A 21139-nucleotide genomic window follows, 5' to 3' on the forward strand; every position below is an offset into this window, starting at 1 on the left:
GTGAGAGAAATGGTCCCCCCTCTGCTTTCAGTGTTGCAGTGGAGGGGGGGACAGATTGCTGGGTTGAACTGTTTGTAGATTTGGGCCTAGAATCCATTTGGTTTTGCTGCATAATGCACCTCAGTCACATTGTGAACATGTGTTTTTTTAAAAATCCTTTCTTTCCTTTTGGTGGTGAAAGTTAACACATATTCTTGGCCAATATTCCTGGAATTTTACCAGGTGCTGCATGCATACAAATGACACCTGCTGAGATTCCCTTTTTAATACAACTGTTAAAGATACAGGAGCCCTGTCCTTCTTTCCATATGGTGACCTTATAGTTAAAGATACACTGTGATTATTTCTGTATTACGTGGTTGTCAGTAGTGTTAATTTGGTTTTCAAGACTTTTTTGTCTGTATATATGTTTATGCACATACATAAACAGGAGCCACACTACTGCTTTATAGCGGTATTGAAGTGCACTGACAACTGTTGGGGCCCATTAACACATACCATATACCGCTTTTATAGTGCTATATCCTGATTGGTGTGGCTCCTGCCTCTTATATACCTCTTTCATAGTGCAATATTCTGCTTGGTCTAGATTAGGCCAGAAACAGAATGTTCTTTATCACTGTCCATGTTTTCCCTTCATCATAAACCATTACTTGACTTTGAAAATCAGGAGAGGATTTATTTTCTGACTCCAAAATAAAAAGAACACTACTCAATTTTTTATTGGGCGCATTTCTTTTTCCTCCCTCAAATCAAATTATCTTATATACATTCCTGGTATGTTAAAAATAAGACAAGGGATTTAAGATATAGGAAAGTTGGCAAAAGCAAATGCTAATATAAAATCTCAGAAATAATCCTGATTAACATTTCAACGTCAAGTAAAAACATGGCTTTTTAACAAAGCCTTTGATGGTTAAATTCACTAAGATGGCACATTGTTTTAACTGCTTTTACTGCTTTTAAATTATATATTGTTTTAACTTGGTTCATGGTTTAATTTGTTTTTAACTGTGAATATTTATTGTTTTATACTGTATGTTTTTATCTGTATGCCACTCTGAGATCGTAATGATATAGGATGGGATATAAATGTAATAAATAAATAAATAAATAAATGGCATGCCTGACCCAGTATAATGCTGTCTGAAGTGATTTTATAGTACTTCTAAGGGATCTAGAACTGGTTAATGTCAGGTGAAGTAACAGTAACAACTCTAATTTTTACACAAATACAGGGGTAAAGTTTTAATGGTGTATGAACAGTGAATACCTTTTTTTCTCAAGATGTAGGGGATCAGCTACTTTTATCAACTCTGTAATGTTTTCCAAAATGGTTATTATTTTAGTCTGAGAAAATGATGGGCCTGTCTCAGTACCTGCAGCTGCTGCCCAAACTCATTTGATCAGGGGCTTTGAAGTGCAAGCATTGCAGACAGCCAAATATCAGCTGTCTGGAACATTTCCACATGGAAGTCCTTAGCACAACTGAATATTAGGTTGTTTTGATTTGGATGGGATTGGGGGGGGGGGGAATTACCTATTGAACGTGCATTTTTAAAATGGCAGGGTACATCTTACTTCTACCCATTCCTCATCACAAAAGAAAGTTATGAAACATTAAGAGTAATATCAAGGGAATTAACAAAAGCGCTGTAACCTTGTGTGGTACTCCCTTTCTCAAGAGTGAAAAATTAGACTTTTAAAATAATAGACTTTAATTTTTTTAAAAAAAAATGTTGGCTATGTGAAGATTGTTTGTTCTGCCTATCTTTGAAGAGACTAGTGAAATGAGGACACTGGTTGCACAAAGTATATATTTCTAACATTGATTATCACGTTTCTGACTACCAAATGCCTTTAAATTGTGCGTCTTACAACTAATTTTATTTATGTATATATTGCATAAGCAATATAAGCAAAAAGTCCCCCAAAGCCTTCCCCAACCTGTGTTGGACTACAACTCCCATCATCCCCCACCAGCAGAGTAATGGGGGGTTGTACCCCCCAACACACGTGGAGGGCACCAGGGTGGGGAAGGCTGGTTTATAGTGTAAATTTATACATTGGAAGAAGGGAAATGTCTTAAACACTATAATATAGCCTGAGTAAGCTCAAAACTCCAATGCAGCCAGCACCAGGGTGTTTGTGTATGATTTATTTATGATTTATTATGGATAATAAAACCTGTCCTTAAACATTTTCCAGTATTAACTTCTAAAGCTTTAACCAAGGATTAAGCTAAGGTGAGGCAGAATTAGCCAAAGGCCCTCATGATGTACTAGTTCAAACATATATGCTCCACCTCTTTTCCACATTTCATTTATTTGTGATATTTATATACCACTAAATATAATAAAATCCCTAAGTGCGTCACACACTGCTCATGTATTATTCTGTTGCTAATTGATATTGCAGAATGTCAACTGGTTGATGCATGTAAGCGGAATCCTTCTAGAGCAATAGTTGAACCAATAGTGGTTCAAACTCATATCTGACATTGTCAGGTAACAATAGAACAATTAATATGGGTATGATTGGCATGTTCAGGATGGTCAGTTATAGCTATTATTCTAAACAAGGCAAGTTGGGGGGAATGAAAAGAAATGTGCAAGATGACAACAATAATAGTTGTATTCTATGAAAGAGCAAAGACTGTTTTCTGATTGTAACAATTCTGTTTACGTTTTGTAGTTAGCCACCTATATGGATTTGGGTTGATGGATGCTGAAGCCATGGTGCTAGAAGCAGAAAAGTGGACAACAGTCCCTCCACAGCATGTGTGTGTTGAGAACACAGACCGGCAAATCAAGTAATGCTTGTTGAAGAACTTTTGTTGCTATATTTATTGGAGCTGTATATAGCAGCTTCTGTTTGTATTTGTTTGATTTCCTGCAACCTAATCTTCCGCTGTGTAGTCCACAGCTATTCTGGCTTGTGCCATCTTTAGAAAAGCTGGTGCAGGAAACCTAGTGCCCGCCAGCCTCTGAGAAGCAGAGGTTGAGCTTGAAGAGTTGCACCACCTCCCTGCTGAATTTCAGGGATTTGCCCCAATGCCAGGCTCACCATCAACGTAAGGAGGGATGGCCTCGGGAACCCTTTGGGGCTTTGGGTCCAAGATCTGAGCTCATTGCTTTTAGGCCATATAAAGTCCAGATGTGTGATCAGGGAGCCTACCTTTTACATGGTTTCCAATCACTTGGAGAAAGCCTACACATATACAAACATTTGTTCCGACCTTCAACTAAATTCATGGAGATCAGGGCTGGAGAAAAATAGGTGCAGCCCTAACTCTCATGCACCCTTCCCCCCACACAGAAAATATCCGCACAGTTCTAAAAGCTGGGCTATTTTTGTCTTACTCAAATCCACATGCACAGCCCTAATAGACACATGCAAATAGCAGGGTATAATCCACCCTGTTTTGTATGCTCTGATTGATTCATATCTCCAATCTAAAAAAACCACCTTTAAACAGGTTACTTGTTAATGACATTTGTGCTGTTATTCTATTTTTATTCAGGCTTATTGGTTATTTTAATTAAACACTTGGGGTATAACATGTAAAAGTACAGTGGCCATGCACAGAGGGGTCCCAATAGGGCTCAACAGAGTCCTATTTCTTCCCACCCCCACCTCACTGCATGCATGTACATGTATCCCAGGATATTATGATGAACGGGAACTTCTACATAATTGCAATATCCCTTTTCAGACCTCATTTTCTATACTCATTCATGTTATTTCTGATCTGGATTCCAAGTTAATGAGTAGAAGTTTCAGTTCAGTTTCCTGTCCAAGGTAGTATTTATCAGGTCCAAATCTCATAAATCCAATCAAATTATAATGGAGGCTTCACAGAATCTTTTAGAGGCCTGAGCCAAAAGTAAGTCAGGGAGTATTTTGACAAAAACACACTTTAACAGTGTAAAATGTTTTTTTTTTCATGTGAACCATTGACAGGACAGCTTGGGGTAGATTGTCCTTGATTCCTTTCATTTCTCCAAGATTCCCTTGTTCATTGCAATCCTTGTGTATAGCTTTATTATTTGACAAGCTCATTTCCACAAATAGTTACATAATAAGAATATAGTACTCATCATAAGTGAAATATCTTAGTGGTTACACAACATCAAATTGTCATGTTAATTGTTATCATTTGGTTAAAACAGTTGTATGGAGATGCCAGTTCTGCTATATTTGGATAAGAACAAGTATTTCTGATTTGTACATTACCAGAAATTTATACCTGTTTCGTTAGATCTATTCTAGATCTTAAATTGAGAACTTGTAGGTAAATGACTTTTTATGGATAGTAATGAAATCTTTGAAAGAATTTTAGAAACATGTATGATAGCTTGTGACCTAATTCTGTCAACAAAAGCAACAGGCTACTTCTTAAACATAATAAATAACTTTTATAATAAGAAAAAGTGGAATAATGTATAAATTGTGTCCTGTAATCTTGAACTTTTTTGAACTAATTTTCAGTCATGCTTATCTTTTTTAGCTTGTAGTGCTTCTGAAGTGAAGATACCATTGATTTCTGCTAATGAATAGAAAGGAACGGTTTGAACAGATAATCAGACAATATTAATAAAAAGTCTGTCCATTTCTCTATCAGCAAAATTAAATTTAACTTTTCATGGACATGATGAATGATTTGTGGCATTCACTGGAGACCATGACTATGTTGGTGTTTTTCAAACAGAACAATACGACCAGATAATATTCGTAATGGACCAGATAATGGTGTTCGCTCAATATACAAAGCTACAGGCTGCGCAGATAATGCCAATCACCATGTAATCTATCTGGAGCATGTTGTAGTACGCATCACTATCACGCATCCCCGGAGGGGTGACTTGGCAATTTATTTGACTTCTCCTTCTGGAACAAGATCTCAGCTATTGGCTAACAGGTACAATAACCATATTCACCTACTAATCTGATCAGGGCTCACTGCTCAGGATGTATGCAATTTAAATAAAGGTGTGTGGACAAATCACTTAGAAATACATATTTTGAAAAGAGTGAAAAAACTAAGTGGAAATTTGAGATCTGCTGCCACTATGAATATCAGCAGAGGCTAGAATAGTCCTGTAATCTTTTGTGTTGGGTGTGATAGATTTTGACAGATCCTTGAGGGATGAAATAATTGCAGAATACAGAGGAAGTGAAACAGAATCAATATTTCAAGAAGATGGAGGATAGAGCAATTACTTTTAATGACAAGTAGTTATACTTGTCAATCCTACATAATGTATGTTTGTCCTGAGTTCTGGTCCTGATCCTAAAGAGCTTCTAATTGGACATTTAATGAATTTTGATTTTTATGAGTTTGTTTTCTAGGGTCAGTCTAGGCATAATACCCAGTAATCCTTTGGTAATCAGTGAATTTGGTTTGACACCTTAGCAAATATATTAATCTTCACTTGATTGTCTGTTTATTTGTTTGCTTTATATTATTATTATTATTTAATATATCCCACCCTTCCTCACAAAGAGACCAAGGCAGCTAGTATTTGAATGAGTTGAGGGAGAGTAGTATATGCCTAGGTGGTCATGGCAATGGGCAAAGGATAGGGGTACCTCTATAAATGTGATTTCAGCCAGGAGGAAATATGGTACTAGGGGAAGGGGTGTCGTTCCCTAATCTGGCCCTTCCCGCATATCCCAAGTGCCTAGTTGCTCAACTACTGTGTTCTTTTACCAAGTGATACTGTTATTTAATGTCAGGTCACTACATGGATGAGGGAGTTAACCTGATGTGTATAACCTGAGTGAGATGAGTGGGGTGTGCACCAGTCCAGCCTGGAGAGCTGCAAAGTGGAGGATGTCATGGTCCATAGGGACACCATCTCCTTCTGAGAAGCAGAAGGCCTCTCAGTTCTGGGGCAGATTTTGAGGGTTTGCACCTAGTGTTGGTCCGAAGAAGCAGATTGGGGAAGCTGCTAGTGTAACAGCTGTTATGTTGCCCAGCTGCCTCCCTGTCCAACTGGCTTTACTGTAGTGTCGGAAAATCCCAGGAAAGTAGTTCTGGGGGATGTCAACATCCACATGGAGACTGCCATGTATGTGGACCACCTCAGTTTGTCTCAGATTGTTATCAGCCTAACACATAAAGCAAGACATACCTTTGACTTAATCTTTGCCCCAGGGTTGACCAGCCTTGGTCAACCTAATAGATTACCTTTATTAGGAGAGAAACAGGAGGCGCTTTGATCCTCCTTGATCTCGCAGAAGCTTGTGATACCATTGACCATGGTCTCCTCCTGGATCTGCTCTGCAGGTTGGGGATGGGGGGCACTGTAATGCAGTGGTTCTATTCCTACCTTCAGGGCCAGTTTCAGAAAGTTGCATTGGGTGACTGGCATTTGTATTGTATTTAACACAGAAATGCCCTAATCATAGTATAGATAAGTAATGCATGAAAACACTTTTGCAGTTCAAATAAAAGCTTACAGCTTCAAGGATGCCTTGGTAGAAAAAAAAATTGGGTACTTTTCTCCTGGTGGTGAGGAGAATCCCGGTGATAGTGTTGTGCTGCTACTCCCCAATAGATACAGTTTTCTCAGACACAGTGGACCTTAGATACACATGATTAAGGTCAGCAATTCCAGATTTTTATTTTTACCAAAATCACTAATCTCATTGTTTCATCATTAATCTTGCGGGTTTAATTTGAAAGAGAGTGTTAGTAAAATGATGAAGTGTAAAACTATATTTAACGCTTTAAGAATTTCCCTAAGCCATTTATAAACAAAATTATTAGGCTGTAAGGTTGGAATCCTATGTATGTTTAGAAAAGGTCCTATAAATCCCAGCACAACCCCACCCCCAGCCAGCCATGGGATTGTGCCCCAAAACCAATAGATCAGGCAGTGCTTACTTTTGTTCATGCATCATTCAAATTTAAAGGTTGGCCCTCTAAATAAAAAAAAAAAGGTGGGAAAAATCATAGCATTACTCTGTAGGCATTTGGTGAATTATGTTGTTATTTGCTGAATCCTTTTATATTGTTTGTAAACGTTATAATGGCAAACATCTACATTTTCTAGAAATTATTAAACACAATTATACTGGATATACATACAAAGGGAAAGTACAGAGGGAGGGAAGAGGGAAATCTAAGCTTAGAAAGGGACAAGACAAAAAAAAAGCTTTCAAAGGGAAGAGGTATGCAGTGCACTTCTATACATGACTCCTCAGAAGTAAGCCCCACTGAGTTTGGTGGGATTTAAATTAACCATGATTATCAAATGGGACATAAGTGCAATTGACTAAGTCTGGATGCATTCAACCCAATGATCACAGTATTATCATATTCAACATAATATTTGCATATTTTCAGAAAGTGCGTCAAAAGGATAAAGTTGCAGAACACTGACAAATTTGTAAAATAACAGTTGAATTGAGTGAGCTGACATTCACCTGAGAGTTCTTAAAAACTCAAATGCAAAATTGCTGAACTAAGAAATATGTAACCCATTGCTAAAATTGGCCTCCTTAACAGATGTATGGAGAATGGCCAATGTTGTGCTAATTCTAGGGAAAGACTCAAAGGGAATATGGTTTTAAAGGAATTTTCAGGCTCCAAGAAAGACCTAGCTTATCCGCTCAAATTCAATTTATAATGATAAAACAGCCAAAAATTCCTAAAATGATTTTAAATGTTCTAAATGGATATTTCCAAAGTAGATCCTTCTCAAACATATAGCAGATGAGATTCAGTTATTTAGCTTGCTTCTTCCTTCCTTCCTTTCATTTCTGCAGCACCTTTGCAAAAGAAAGAGCTGTCAAGATTCTTCAATAACAATACAGTAACCACAATTATAGCCCCAGTTCATTTATAGGCAATGAGGATGTATATTTTACATATTGTATTTGCATCCTACTGTCAGCCCAATAGCTCAGGGTCATATACATCTTATCATACCACTTTTACCTAAGCAAGGATGAGAGAATGGGCCTGTTTGCACAATCACAGAGGGGAAATAAACCATGGGGGGGGGGGAATTTGCATAATTTCCCTCACTGGTGCAGCTTGCTGTGTTGTGTGAACCACCCAGAGAGCTCCGGCTATTGGGCAGTATAGAAATGTAATAAATAAATAAATAATTGTGTAAACCCAGGGAGGGTGGCTTATTGCCATGATTAGCAAACCACCCTAGAATGCTAAAACAGGCCATGGATTTTGTGTGGATTGGTAACCATTCATCAAGCCACTCTCACTGGGTTTGTACACCATGGCCAGGTACAAAGGCAACAGGAATTATGCAACCAATCAACCAACCCCGCCCCCAGGCATACAACCAGTATGTGTTGCAGGGGAAATAAACTGCTATGGCTTATTTCCCTCTCCATGATCATGTAAACCCAGTGAGTCTGACTGGCCCAAGGCTACCCAGTGACTAATGGAAATGTTTAGAAAATAGCAAGACTTTGCTGTAGGGAAAGTGAAATTATATATGGTCCAATAGTTCTATCCTGTACAGAAAGGAAAGTACTGCCTTTAAAGAATTAAAACATGCTTTAAAACACTAACTACATTCTCACAGCAGCTACAGCAGCAATATATTCACTATCTGAAAGAGGAATCCCATTTTTCCAGGTACAAATATCACTGACTTGAGTTGTAGGGAGAAACAGATGAGTGAATACAATATACTCATGTATAAATGAGTGTATAAGTGAAAAGTTATTACTTTAGAATTGCAGCAACGCTGCACAATAAATTGGTTCGCACAATCAAGGTGGCCTGCTTTACATGCAGGAGGCCATTTTGAATATCCAGATCATGACCGGAGCTTATCATGTCATCCAAATATGGTGAAGGTGGGTCACTGGCATGGTTAACAAGCTACACCAGAAACCAAAATCAGCCCATGGGTGCTGGTAGTTTGTTAACCACACCATCAACCCACCCTCACCAGATTTGGACATCATGACAAGCTGCAGTCACAGCTTGAATATTCAGAAGGTGCCTAGCATGCACCAGCATGCACCACAATACACCATGTCTTAAATGAGCCATGCCAGGCTACGGTGATCATCTGGACTGGCTAAGTGTGAGGGAAATCTTAGATTTATCAGTAGCTATTAGCCCCAATATCTAGTAATGGGACATGTATCTGCAGAGAACATCTCTAAGAATTGCTGAAGTAAATTAAATTTTGGGTTGACTCAGTATGGCAGCTCCTCTGATCTGATATTCTTACATTTTCCACTGAAAATGTATCTTCTTTGAATTGATATTTGCTGGTATTGCGTTCATCAACTGACTCATTGAATGCTCTTGACTAAACAGTGTCTGGAAATGCAAATTTTATCAAGCTAACAATCACAATGCACTATTCTTACTTTCAGCCTGCTATTTTTCATGAGTTGCTTTGCTCTGTTCTGTTCTACTTTTTCAGTAGAAATGACTTTCATCTTCTAAAAGAAATTCTCCCCATTCCTAATTCTGTATATGGGGTTTCTGCCCCCGCCCCCGCCCATCCCCTTTGCCATCTCCGTCTGAAATGGATGTTGATGAGCCTCCAAAAGGCTCTGAGTGTTTCTGTTGATATAATTGACAGAAACAAGGCCTGTTGCAATGCATTAGCATCATTCCAGGCAGGCACTCAGTGAATGAAAAATAAATAGCTTCTATGACTCTGGGGATATAAGTGTTGCTGAAGACTAGGATTCAGCATAAGAAAGCATAAGGACGAAAACATTTACTTTTATTTCTTTCAAGCTGTATGAAATGGTCACTTTTTTTAGAAGAGCAAGTATTCTCCAGTGTACAGCTCATATATAGAGAGCTATTGAGCATTATAGAAATGTAATTATTATTATTTATTTATTTTATTATTATTTATTTATATAGCACCAGCAATGTACATGGTGCATTTATTTAATTAATAAATAAAATTTAAAAATATAGGAGCAAATGGCAAATATCCTTGCAGTACAATCCTATAGATGTCTACTCAGAAGTAAGTCCCATTGAATTCTATTGGGATTTGTAGCGAGTTTGACACCGGACAAATGGTGAGGAGTCAGGTGTTGAACTGACACTGCATCCTTTATGCTGTTTGAATGCAAAGAGACATGTGTAGCCTAACATAGTGGGCAGATTTTAGTAACCAAGTAGGCCTCTATAATCGGCAGCTTTTAGTGGCCTCTCACACAGACTGGTAATTTACAGATTCACCTTGAAGCTGTTTTGGCCAGCTGCATGGTGTCATCCTGTGAGGCAAGATAAATTTTGCTTCCCATGGGAAGGAAGCAAAATTCTCCTGAATTTTGCTTCCTTCTCCTGAATGCAGGGATGTGTGTGTACAGGCCTGTCAGCATCTGATCGAGGGAGAGACACATAAAATCTAGTCTGCTGGGTTTGCTCTGTGGTCTCGCTCCAAGGGAGAAAACATGCACTACCAGCCTGGAGAAATCTGCTGGTCCATGGTGTGGCATTTCTTGTGCTGTGGGGATCCAGCACACAATCAGTTGTGACAGAGGACTGTTCTGCTCTGCTGAAGGGATATGTGAGCTTTCTTTGTGTTTTCTTTCTGCAACCATTTATCACCTGTGTCTTTGTGACTTTGTCTCACTTTGGCAACCCACAAATATGGTTTGACTGACACCTGGCAAGATCAGGATGCCAGATGAAGTGGCTATAGGTTTGTAGCCTTAATCAATAAAAAGGTATTCAAATTAAATACTGAAATTACTGTTGGTCTCCCTGAAGTAAATTACATGGTTCTTCAAGGATTATTGTACTTCACAGTTACATGAAAATGATCAACAATCAATAATCCAAAGGTTTCCAAGTGCAACAAATGTTACGACAGAACAGGCAGAAAGTAAATTGATGAAGCAGACTGTAGGGATACACACGCGCACACACACACACACCACAGGGAATGAATATACTGGAACACCCAGTATATTTCATTTCCTACTGTTGTATCTCCATTTTATCACATAAGGGTACTTTTTAAAATACAAATGTATAGTGATAATTTGTAGGAAACAAGACCTTGTAGGAACATCTTCCTGTAAAATTGGGTTATATTAGTCACACTCAGTACACCCAAGTAGGAGAAAATTCTACAAATAACTTGAGTATTCTAGTGGATAATGTACCGAATGTCAAGAGTCAATGCTACTTTAAGTTACAATAGCATTATATCTATCATTCATGATGTAACTGGAAAACTGATCCAAACAGATAAGATAAAGTTCAGCACTAGACTGTATAGATCAGGAGATTTTTATGAATGGGAAAATATTCTGATGACAACTGTGAAGATGATGGTCAAGAGTCAAGATGGCAATTTATATGAGGAAATACAAAGGGAACACAGTACATTTATCCTAGACGGGGAAAGACTACTAAGGACATCTATGCTGACAATTGGCAATGTTGGAAAAACTGTCAGAGGAGATCTCAGAATGGTCACACTAACCCGGTTCACAGGTCATCAACCACCCATGGTTTGTTAACCATGAGTTGTTGAAAATGCAGTGGAAGTGAGCGAGCATGCTATTTCCTGCCCCGATCACCCTCTCTCACTGTGATAAACAACCCAGGATCACTCTGTCCCTGGTCTGTTTATAATGCTGTCTGAACCCAGTGGACTGGGTTGTTGGGGGATGAACAACCCAGAGTTTGAACCCATGATTAACTCCATGATTGTTTAGCACAGTGGGAATGGGCGGATGGATAGAAACCAGCCTGCACTCTCACTACCACTCATTTTCTCATGACTTGTTATTCGCATGGTTTGGCCCAGCCTGCAAGGTTGTTGTTGTTTTTCACCTAATTTGCCAGTGTGGTTTGAGAGGAGGCTTTAATCTTTTTGTCTGCATTGCAATCCCCACCCCACCCCACCCCACTATTCACAGTGGGAGAAAGGCTCCAATTGGTGCCAGTGGGAGTATTCCTTCTGTCGCAAATTACCGGTGCATGAAGGGCAGTGTGATTCCCCTTGGGAGGCAAAGGGTCAAAGCTCCTTTAACATACCATACTCATGATCTGGCTCAAGGACCCTATAGCAGCAGAACAAAATACTCAAAATGGGCCAGAATATAGAAATAACATCACACATAGTTTGGTTCAGTGCAGCACAAACACTTAAGTGAAACAGTATGGCATCAGTCTTACTATGGCAAGAAGGCCTCTTGCATGACATTCTTTCCAAGCTCCTTGTGTAGCACTCCATGTGCCTTTCTCCTGGAAACAGGAATCGAGAGCCTGGCAATATTGTATTCCAGCTGTATGTGGCAATGTACATGGTAACTGAATGAGTTAACTAATGTAACTGGATCTGCAGGGTTGCCCAGTTCCTTATGTATGTAATACCACAGATTTACACATAAGTACAAATTTTCAGTTGTATTATTTTCTTATTTTTATACGTGTTAATTTATATTGTTACTGGTTTCTTTAAAAGGTTGTTTGACCATTCCATGGAAGGGTTTAAAAACTGGGAGTTCATGACAACTCATTGCTGGGGTGAAAAAGCAACTGGTGACTGGATTTTAGAAATTTATGACACCCCATCACAGCTGAGGAATGTCAAGACTCCAGGTATGAATCCGATGATGATGATGATGATGATGATGAAGATGATGATGATGATGACAATTTTGGCTCAGTGATAGAAAAGACTCCAATAAGCATTCATGCTAGATTTCATTTTCATGTTTACATTTCTATATTTCTATTTCATCTGGGATGGCTTAGAAATATAGATGGGTTCATACAGCCATTTGTTCTGCTTTTGGTGGTTGGGGCACAGAGGGCAGTATCCAGTGCTACTGATCTGCAAGTGGCCCTCCTCACCGATTCCCTTTCCCAAGCAGTACCCACCACAAGTGGAACAGAGCTTTAGCATTTCTGGGAGCAACCCCCGAAAAGAGAAGAAATTATTGTTTCTGGAATGGGGCAGGTTGGCAGAGCTGTCTTATGTGAGATCTACCAGCTTGCCCCCTTTCAAAAATGAGTGTTTCCGTTCATTTCGGGTTGCCATCCCCCGAAGTGTTAAATCTCTGTTCCACAGGTGGTGAGCACCATTTGCAAAAGGGAATCAACAGGGCTATCCGCCTAAAAGTGGTTTCCATTGGAGAACTAGGACTGATGATGATGATGATGATAGAATCTTCCTAACCTAAGCTTAATTTTGGTAGGCTTGGAAAATAATGACAATTATTTTTATTTATAGTGTATTTTCTGTTTCTTGAAGTTCATTTTTTTTTTAGTCTCAGTATCTTGGCAATTAGACCATAAATTACCCACATTTGGGGATTTCTAACAGCAGAAATGGGCTGCAATACCATTTCCTCCTCACACATGTTTACAATCTACCCATGACAAAAAGTGGTTCTAGTGATATGATGCACTGACAAGTGTAGGCTTATATGTAGTATATCCAGTTTTAAATTCTTGTGCGTTTACAAAGCTCATTAGCAGGGCTTTTCAATCCAGTAAATTGTTGGCGTCTAGATTGATTTTAACTCTCAGCCCCCAGTTGTAAGCAATGGGGTGAAATTTGCTATGAAGCTCCAGGCTGACATAGCTGAAAGGCCTGGATTGGAGAATCAGGATGGCTTTGGATCGAGTGGTTCTAAAGCCACAGATGCCCCATTCTTGAAGCACCCTGTTTCAGGGCTTTCTACCTAAACCCTTCTAATAAGGTAGTTCTGGGGCAAAGGGTTGATTTCGCTGTATGATATTAAGCACAGAAACGATAGTTCAGCATATACAATTATATTAACAGAAGTAATTGTTATGTGACAAGGGTGGGAAACAGTTTTGGCATGGGGGGATGACACCCCCATGTAGCCGAGCCAGAGGACATCACACAGCGTCAGTGTAGCTATCTGTTGTGTATTTATAGTTACAGGCACTTCCTTGTTTTGAGTTATGGAAAGGTTTTTTTTCCCTAGAGAGCCTCACTAAGAGAATGGGGAATTAAGAGGAGAGAGGGAGAAAGAAGAAGGAAGTGAGTGGAATGGGAAAATGTGATAAATAAGAGTTTAGAAATAGTGAAGACCTGTTTGCATTTAAACCTTGTTTCTGGAGCCTCCTTGCTGAGAAGAAGATACAAAGCAATTTGGTGGCTAGGCACTGGATCCTGTGAGCTTGCATACAATTTTTACTTTCATTTCTGCCTGGAGTGGTTGCTGGCTTTCTCCATTAAATAGTTAAAGGTACAGGGCCTCCCTTTGTGCTGCTTATCAAATTCCCATGTCTTCAAGTGTTTTAAATGCAAGCCTCTGCAGATTTTTTTCACCATGCGACAGATCTCATACCCATTGCCAAATCATCCAATACACTGCTTCTCTTCCAAAACATACACAGAAGCCACAACAGTAAAACATATATGACGTCTCTAAATCCTAATGAACTCAACAACCACACCATAAAAACCAATTAAAATAAAATAAGAAATAAAAAAGCTAAAGGTCATTGAATACAGAAATAACAAAATGCAATGCAAAAACACAACACAAAGCATCTTCAAGCACATTGCAAGCAGCTAAAAAAGAAAAGGGTAGCAGCATAATTAATTACAGCAATATAATTAATGAGATAGAATGGAATTGCAAAAACAGCTACTAACAAAGGCTTTTTGAAATAATATCTTGTAAGCCTATGCAGCAGGGCCTTGCTATTTACTGTTTTACTCTGTACAGCACCATGTACATTGATGGTGCTATATAAATAAATAAATAAATAATAATAATAATAATAATAATAATAATAATAATAATAATAATATCTTCAGAAACCAGCATTCAGGACATATGCAGGCAGTCTTCCATTCTGCAGCATGGGTGCACGAGAAGCCCCTGAACCTAGCCCTTACCAACTGTATTCAAGAAAAGGTGAAACACAGAGCAGGGCTGCTCTGTCAGATCTTAGGAAATGTTAGGAACATATGGGAGAAGGTATTCCCTGATGTACTTTGTACATAGGCTCACCAAACTTTTAATTGGACTCAGAAACAAATAAGACATCACGTGCAGCTGACTCAAAGTTTTGAATTATATGTTCTCTGTGAGTGGTTTTTATCAGAAGGTGGGCTGCAGAATTTTGCACTACCTGCAGTTTATGATCAATTTTTAAGCCTAGAACAAATTATAGTACTCTAAAGAGGGGCTAGCAAGGCACGAACAACAGAACCAAATCCTTATTCAAGAAGAAGGACTACAGTCAGTTTACCAGCTGAATTTGGCATAAAGCACTCCTTGTCACTGCTGGCACCTAAACATCAAGCAGAAACAGAGGATCCAGATGTAATTGATGCATGTTGGGACAAAAAATCCCAACTTCAAGTAGAACCTGATGGGATCTGAGCTGGTGGTTATCGACCAAGAAAGAGATTTTAGGGTTGTGGTGGACAGCTTGATGAAAATGTCAACCAAGTGTGCAGCCGCTGTAAAGAAGGCAAACTCCGTGTTAGGCATTATTAGAAAAGGAATTGAGAATAAAACTGCTTTTCAACAAATCTATGGTGTGACCATACTTAGAATACTGTGTACACTTTTGGTCAACACACCTAAAAAAGATATTGTGGAGCTGGAAAAAGTGCAGAAAAGGGCAACTAAAATGCTGAAGGGACTGGAGCATCTCCCCTATGAGGGAAGGTTACATCAACTGGGATTGTTTAGCTTGGAAAAAAGGAGACTAAGGGGAGACATGATAGAGCTGTACAAAATTATGCATGGTGAGGAGAATGTGGATAGGGAGACATTTTTCTCCCTCTCCCGTAATGCTAGAACCCGGGGTCATCCCATGAAGCTGATTGGTGGGAAATTCAGGACAGATAATAGTAAGCACTTCTTCACACAGTACACAGTTAGACTATGGAATTCATTACCACAAGATGTGGTGATGGCCACCAATTTGGATGGCCTTAAAAGGGGGTTGGATATTTTCCTGGAAGTGAAGGCTATCAATGGCTACTAGCCCTGCAACTTCCAGTATCAAAGGCAGTAATATTGCATGGCAACCATTACTAGGCTTGTCGAGCCTGCCCCCTGCCCTGCATGCCCATGCCTTCCCTGGGATCCACCCCTAACTGCTCCCATTCTCTTACTCCGAATTGAAGCCACCACTGACAGACAACAAACAACAAACATTGGAGCAATGTAAAAATGACATGGTAAAACAACACATGGTAAAAAAAAAAAAAGCACAAGGTGGCTGCAAGTTCGCGGCTGCATCATATACACAACAGGGTGCAACTATGCAGCCATGAGAGGATATATAGTGCGTATAGACAAGCCCAGGTCTCAGTAATACAGGCCAGCAAAGGTGGCTAGTAAGGCAGCTTAGGGTTAGGGATTTGCAGCTATACCTTTACATACCGGGAGACAGAAATAGAACAGGGGGTTGCTGTAGCCAGAACTGTACAAGCATATGGTTGCTGGCTGGACTATTGCAGGTCTAGGCTGGTGGCATCAGCAAGGGTGATTATTTAGTCAGCAACTATGCACTTGCACAGTGCTACTGGCTGTGGTATCCTCTGCTTCCACTCCTGTTTCCTGGTGTTTAAAAGTCTGGGTGGGAATTCACAGAGCCGGCGCTACCATTAGGCCAACTAGGCAGCTCCCTAGGGCGCAGACCTCAGAGGGGCACAGTAGTGCCCTTTAAGGGTCACAGTTTTATACAAATTAGCTGTTTTAAGAAAAAAACATAATAAAAAGAAAATATAATAGTTCAGAAACTCTTCCTGAACAGCTGAATCGGAGTTAGCAATTTTTTTTGGTAGGTGCAAGTAGCTTGTCTTGCCTAGGGCACAAAATAGTCTGGCACCGGCACTGGGAATTCACACACACAACCTTGATGCCATACAACGGCCACCAGCAGTTTCAGCCACAAAAATCATCTTACCGTCCAATGTTGCAACCTCTTCTTCTATAATATACTTTACCACTTTCTTTCCCTATGTTTCAGAGTCAATTCATACATGTAGACTCATCACTTGATCTATCATTTCATTAATCAACACTTAATTCACAGATAAGTGTGTGAATTTCCTCTTTTGAGCAGTATTGTATTTGAGGGGATATGAAACTCAGCCTCTGGTGTTTCACATGTTTCAGTCATGCAACTTCTTACATCATACTGCAGTCATTCAGAGATACACATGCATGTGTGAACATGGCCTCTGTCTCCATTTTTCTCATCTCCCATTTATTCTCACCAAGAAAAAATATATTATAGGACAAAGCCTTATGGGAAATATTTCAGCAATAATTTGTGAGGATGAAAAGACTTTGAACAAAGACAGAAATGTCCTTACTCTTGTTCCTGAAAGGGTGTAAGAACACAGGTTAATTTAAGTGTAGTATAAGTGTTCATATTTATGGTCATGCATGAACAAAGCAGTCAAGAAAAGTTGAGTTTTTAAAAAGGGGAAGTTACTTTTTGAATAAATTTAGCCTGCCTTCTTATAATGTTTTACATTGTTTAAAAGTATTGCAGTGCCCCGGTACTTTCGCTTATCTTCCTTGCTACTAATACTGAAATGGCAATTGTTATGGTTAGACTTGTGCAGGCAGGGGAAGAGGGGAGAATTAGTTATCTCTAGTGGTATTATTATTCATAAATATTGTAATTTCTAATTTGTATTTTTCTGTTTATAATTGGAGCTACAATAAAAATATAACAGAATAAATACAGAAAAAGTACTTTCCAAATCTCATGCAGGTAAATTGAAAGAATGGTCCTTAGTACTTTATGGGACGTCCATCCAGCCTTACTCTCCAAGAAATGTTTTTCCAAAAGCTGAACGAGTGCGCTCAAGTCCAATAGAAGAGCCTACAGAAGATTATGGAGCAGATGACTATGCAGGTAACATTATGCATTAAATCTCATATGTCCACCGATTTACTTCTGTTAAGCCTTAGAAGGCCCTGTTAACCTGCTCCTAATTAATATCATGTCCCAATTAAAGGAAATAAAAACCTGGATAGTGACTCCAAAACCAAAAAGGGACCAATCCTGCTACAGGTCAGCAGGAGTCTGGCTCAGAGACCTTGAATTCCTCATATTTCCAGTTTTGATCTTTTCTATAGAGTTCAAGTAATTTTAAATAGTTAATGACTAGTAAAGACCAATCATGATATATATATATATATTTCATTTCTCAAAAGGGCCATGCAATGCAGAGTGCAGTAAAGTAGGATGTGGTGGGCCAGGACCAGACCACTGCAATGAATGTCTACACTATTACTACAAATCTAAAAACAACACACGGTAAGAAAAAGAAAAATTGTGAATTGCTTATTATGCACCTATTGCACAAAAATTTTGGATTATGTTTAGTGTTTATTGTTTTATCCTGTATGCTTTTATCTGTATGCCACCCTGAGATCTTAATGATATAGGGCGGGATACAAATGTTTTAAATAAAGAAAGAAATCTTTAACTTACTTGGCAAGCCAGTTTGAAGTCATGCAGAATTCTTATTCAGAAGACTTTGACTAGGTATCTCCATTTTCAGTACTGGTCCATCAAACACACTGAACATCAATATAGTGAGCCTCAGTGCTTGAGGGACTAACTCTATGTTACATGATAATGCACATATTAGAGTCTTGATGCCAGATCTTAGTGGTGGTCAGGAGTGTCTTTGCATGGCTGAGGCTAGTATGCCAGTTATACACATTCTTAGAGCTGCCAAACCTGGCCAGGGCTGCTGTCAAGGGTAGGCATGGTTGGGCACCTGCAAAGGGCCCATGCCCAGCAGGAGCCCATGGACAAGAGTCCCCTGGACTTGCTCCTCCTCTTCACCATTGCACCCTGCTTGTTCACCTGACACACTCTCTCCCTCTGGTCCAGACAATGGTAAGTGAAAAGAAAGAGCAGCTGATGACAATGGCAGTGAAAGGTAGACTCAATGAGGGAGGAGCCCATTGAGGTTTCTTGCCCAAGTGCCATCAAAAACCTGGCCATGGAAACATTACCTTACTTATATCTTGTTTGAAAGATATATCTTTAATGCATTCTATGTGAAGTTGGATTTGAAGGGGGGACTCACCAAAATAAATAAGTAAAGGCCTTGGGAATGAATGGATTGGCACCTCATTTTCCAAAGTCTAACAATATTAACCATTGTATAGTCACATTTGTATTCAACTAGCTGATGGATGGTAGGTGGGTTGAAAATCTATATCTAGATTTTAGATGTAAACCAGAGCTTGATTTGTTCCACCCCTGGTTATTATCTGTACCCCCGTAGATAAGCATGCTTCATGATCTGAAAGCTACTGTTATTGTTTTTCTGCCAAATGAATAATAATTCTAGTTGTCTTTTATTGTCTTGTACAATGAAGCATCTGTGTTCCCAACTGTCCACCCGGTCACTACAGTGCAGACAAGAAGCGTTGCAAAAAATGCTCACCCAACTGTGAAACATGTTTTGGAAGTCACAGTGATGAATGTAATACCTGTAAACCAGGTTATTATATCAATGAAGAGTCTAGAAGTTGTATTACCAACTGCCCAGGTGGTTTTTACCTGGACAATAGTAAGTATGATTTTACATTATTCCTTTGTTATAATATTTGAAAAAAATAAGATTGTTCATGCTGGCATTCTATATAGTAAGGTACATTTTATTTATTAAACAATTTATTCAACATTTTCTATTTAAATTTTAATGTGTTCCTCCAAATTTTAAAAAATGCAACCTAAAAAGTAGATGAAAAGAGCAGTTAAAATAAAACAATCACAAACAAAAGAAAGCCAGGCATAATTAAATCAGCAATCAGTTAGGCCAAAAGCCTGTTGCAACTTCCATTTTTGACAGAATGACATCAGGTAGGGACCACACAGGAGTTCCACGGTCTTTGTACAGCAGTCAAGACAGGCCCTCTTACAGCCTCAGCGTAGATATTCTTGCATGAGAGGGCAGTTGCCTTCCAACTTCAAGTAGTTTTGGATGATACAGATTTTCTAGACCCATTTCAAACTGGCTTCAGGGCAGGATGTGGAGTTGAGACAGCTATGGTCGCCTTAGTGGATGATCTCCACATGAGTGTTGACAGGGGGAGTGTGTCCCTGCTGGTGCTTTTGGACCTCTCAGTGGCTTTCGATACCATTGACCATGGTATCCTTCTGGAATGCCTGGGAGGTTTGGGAATCGGGGGCACTGTGCTTCAGTGGTTCCGGTCCTATCTCTTGGGGAGGTTCCAGATGGTGATGCTTGGGGATAGCTGCTCCTCAAAGAAGGAGCTGTCGTATGGCATACCACAAGGGGCCATCCTATCCCCAATGCTGTTTAATATCTATATGAAACCGCTGGGAGAGATCATATAGAGGCTTCGAGCGGGGTGCTATCAATATGCCAATGACACCCAAATATACTTCTCTGTGCCTTCAGCAACAGTGTCAGCTAAGGATAGTGTGTCTCCTCTGAATGAATGCTTGGAGGTGGTAATGGGCTGGGTGAGGGAAAACAAACTGAAGCTGAATCCAGACAAGTCGGAGGTGCTTATCGTCAAAGGCCCCAACCTGGGTTTGGAGGTGTGTCAACCAGTTCTAGATGGGGTTACACTCCCCCTGAAAGACTGCATTCGCAGCTTGGGGGTGCTCCTGGATCTGTCGCTCCAAATGACAGCTCAGATAGATTTGATGGCCAGGAGTGCCTACTATCAGCTTTGGCTGATACGCCAGCTTTGCCCCTTCCTAGAGTTGGAAGACCAAAAGATGGTAGTGCACACGCTCGTAACTTTGAGACTCGACTTCTGCAATGCGCTCTACAAAGGGCTACCTTTGTGCCTAGTCCAGAAACTTCAACTAGTGCAAAATATGGCAGCCAGGTTGGTCACTGGTACATCTAGGGGTGACTATATTACACCAGTTTTAAAATCATTACACTGGCTGGCAATTAGTTTCTGAGCGAAGTATAAAGTGTTGGTTATAAAGTGTTGAGAGCTTTTTTTGGCTGAGGAGCAGGGTATAAATATGATAAATAAATAAATAAATAAATAACCTTTAAAGACCTACATGGTTTGGGTCCAGGTTACCTGTGGGATCGCCTTCTCCCATACAATCCACCCTGCACACTCAGGTCCTCTGGGAAGAATTTACTTCAGCCAGAAAAAACTAGATTAACAACTGTTACCCAGAGGA

At 39.5% G+C, this 21139-nt stretch overlaps 1 protein-coding gene across 2 annotated transcripts in view; it reads left to right on the forward strand.

Moving 5' to 3' along the window:
- The window catches only part of PCSK5 (proprotein convertase subtilisin/kexin type 5), a 271693-nt gene that overhangs the window by 165482 nt on the left and 85072 nt on the right, over positions 1 to 21139 (forward strand). For both annotated transcript variants that reach the window (XM_063129354.1, XM_063129356.1), the window contains exons 11-16: positions 2695 to 2812; positions 4712 to 4921; positions 12444 to 12580; positions 17711 to 17854; positions 18157 to 18259; positions 19339 to 19532. In XM_063129354.1, the coding sequence (XP_062985424.1) occupies positions 2695 to 2812; positions 4712 to 4921; positions 12444 to 12580; positions 17711 to 17854; positions 18157 to 18259; positions 19339 to 19532 (906 nt within the window). The remainder of the gene's footprint in view (positions 1 to 2694; positions 2813 to 4711; positions 4922 to 12443; positions 12581 to 17710; positions 17855 to 18156; positions 18260 to 19338; positions 19533 to 21139) is intronic.

Source organism: Elgaria multicarinata, chromosome 6, assembly GCF_023053635.1.
Source record: "Elgaria multicarinata webbii isolate HBS135686 ecotype San Diego chromosome 6, rElgMul1.1.pri, whole genome shotgun sequence".
NCBI lineage: Eukaryota > Metazoa > Chordata > Lepidosauria > Squamata > Anguidae > Elgaria > Elgaria multicarinata.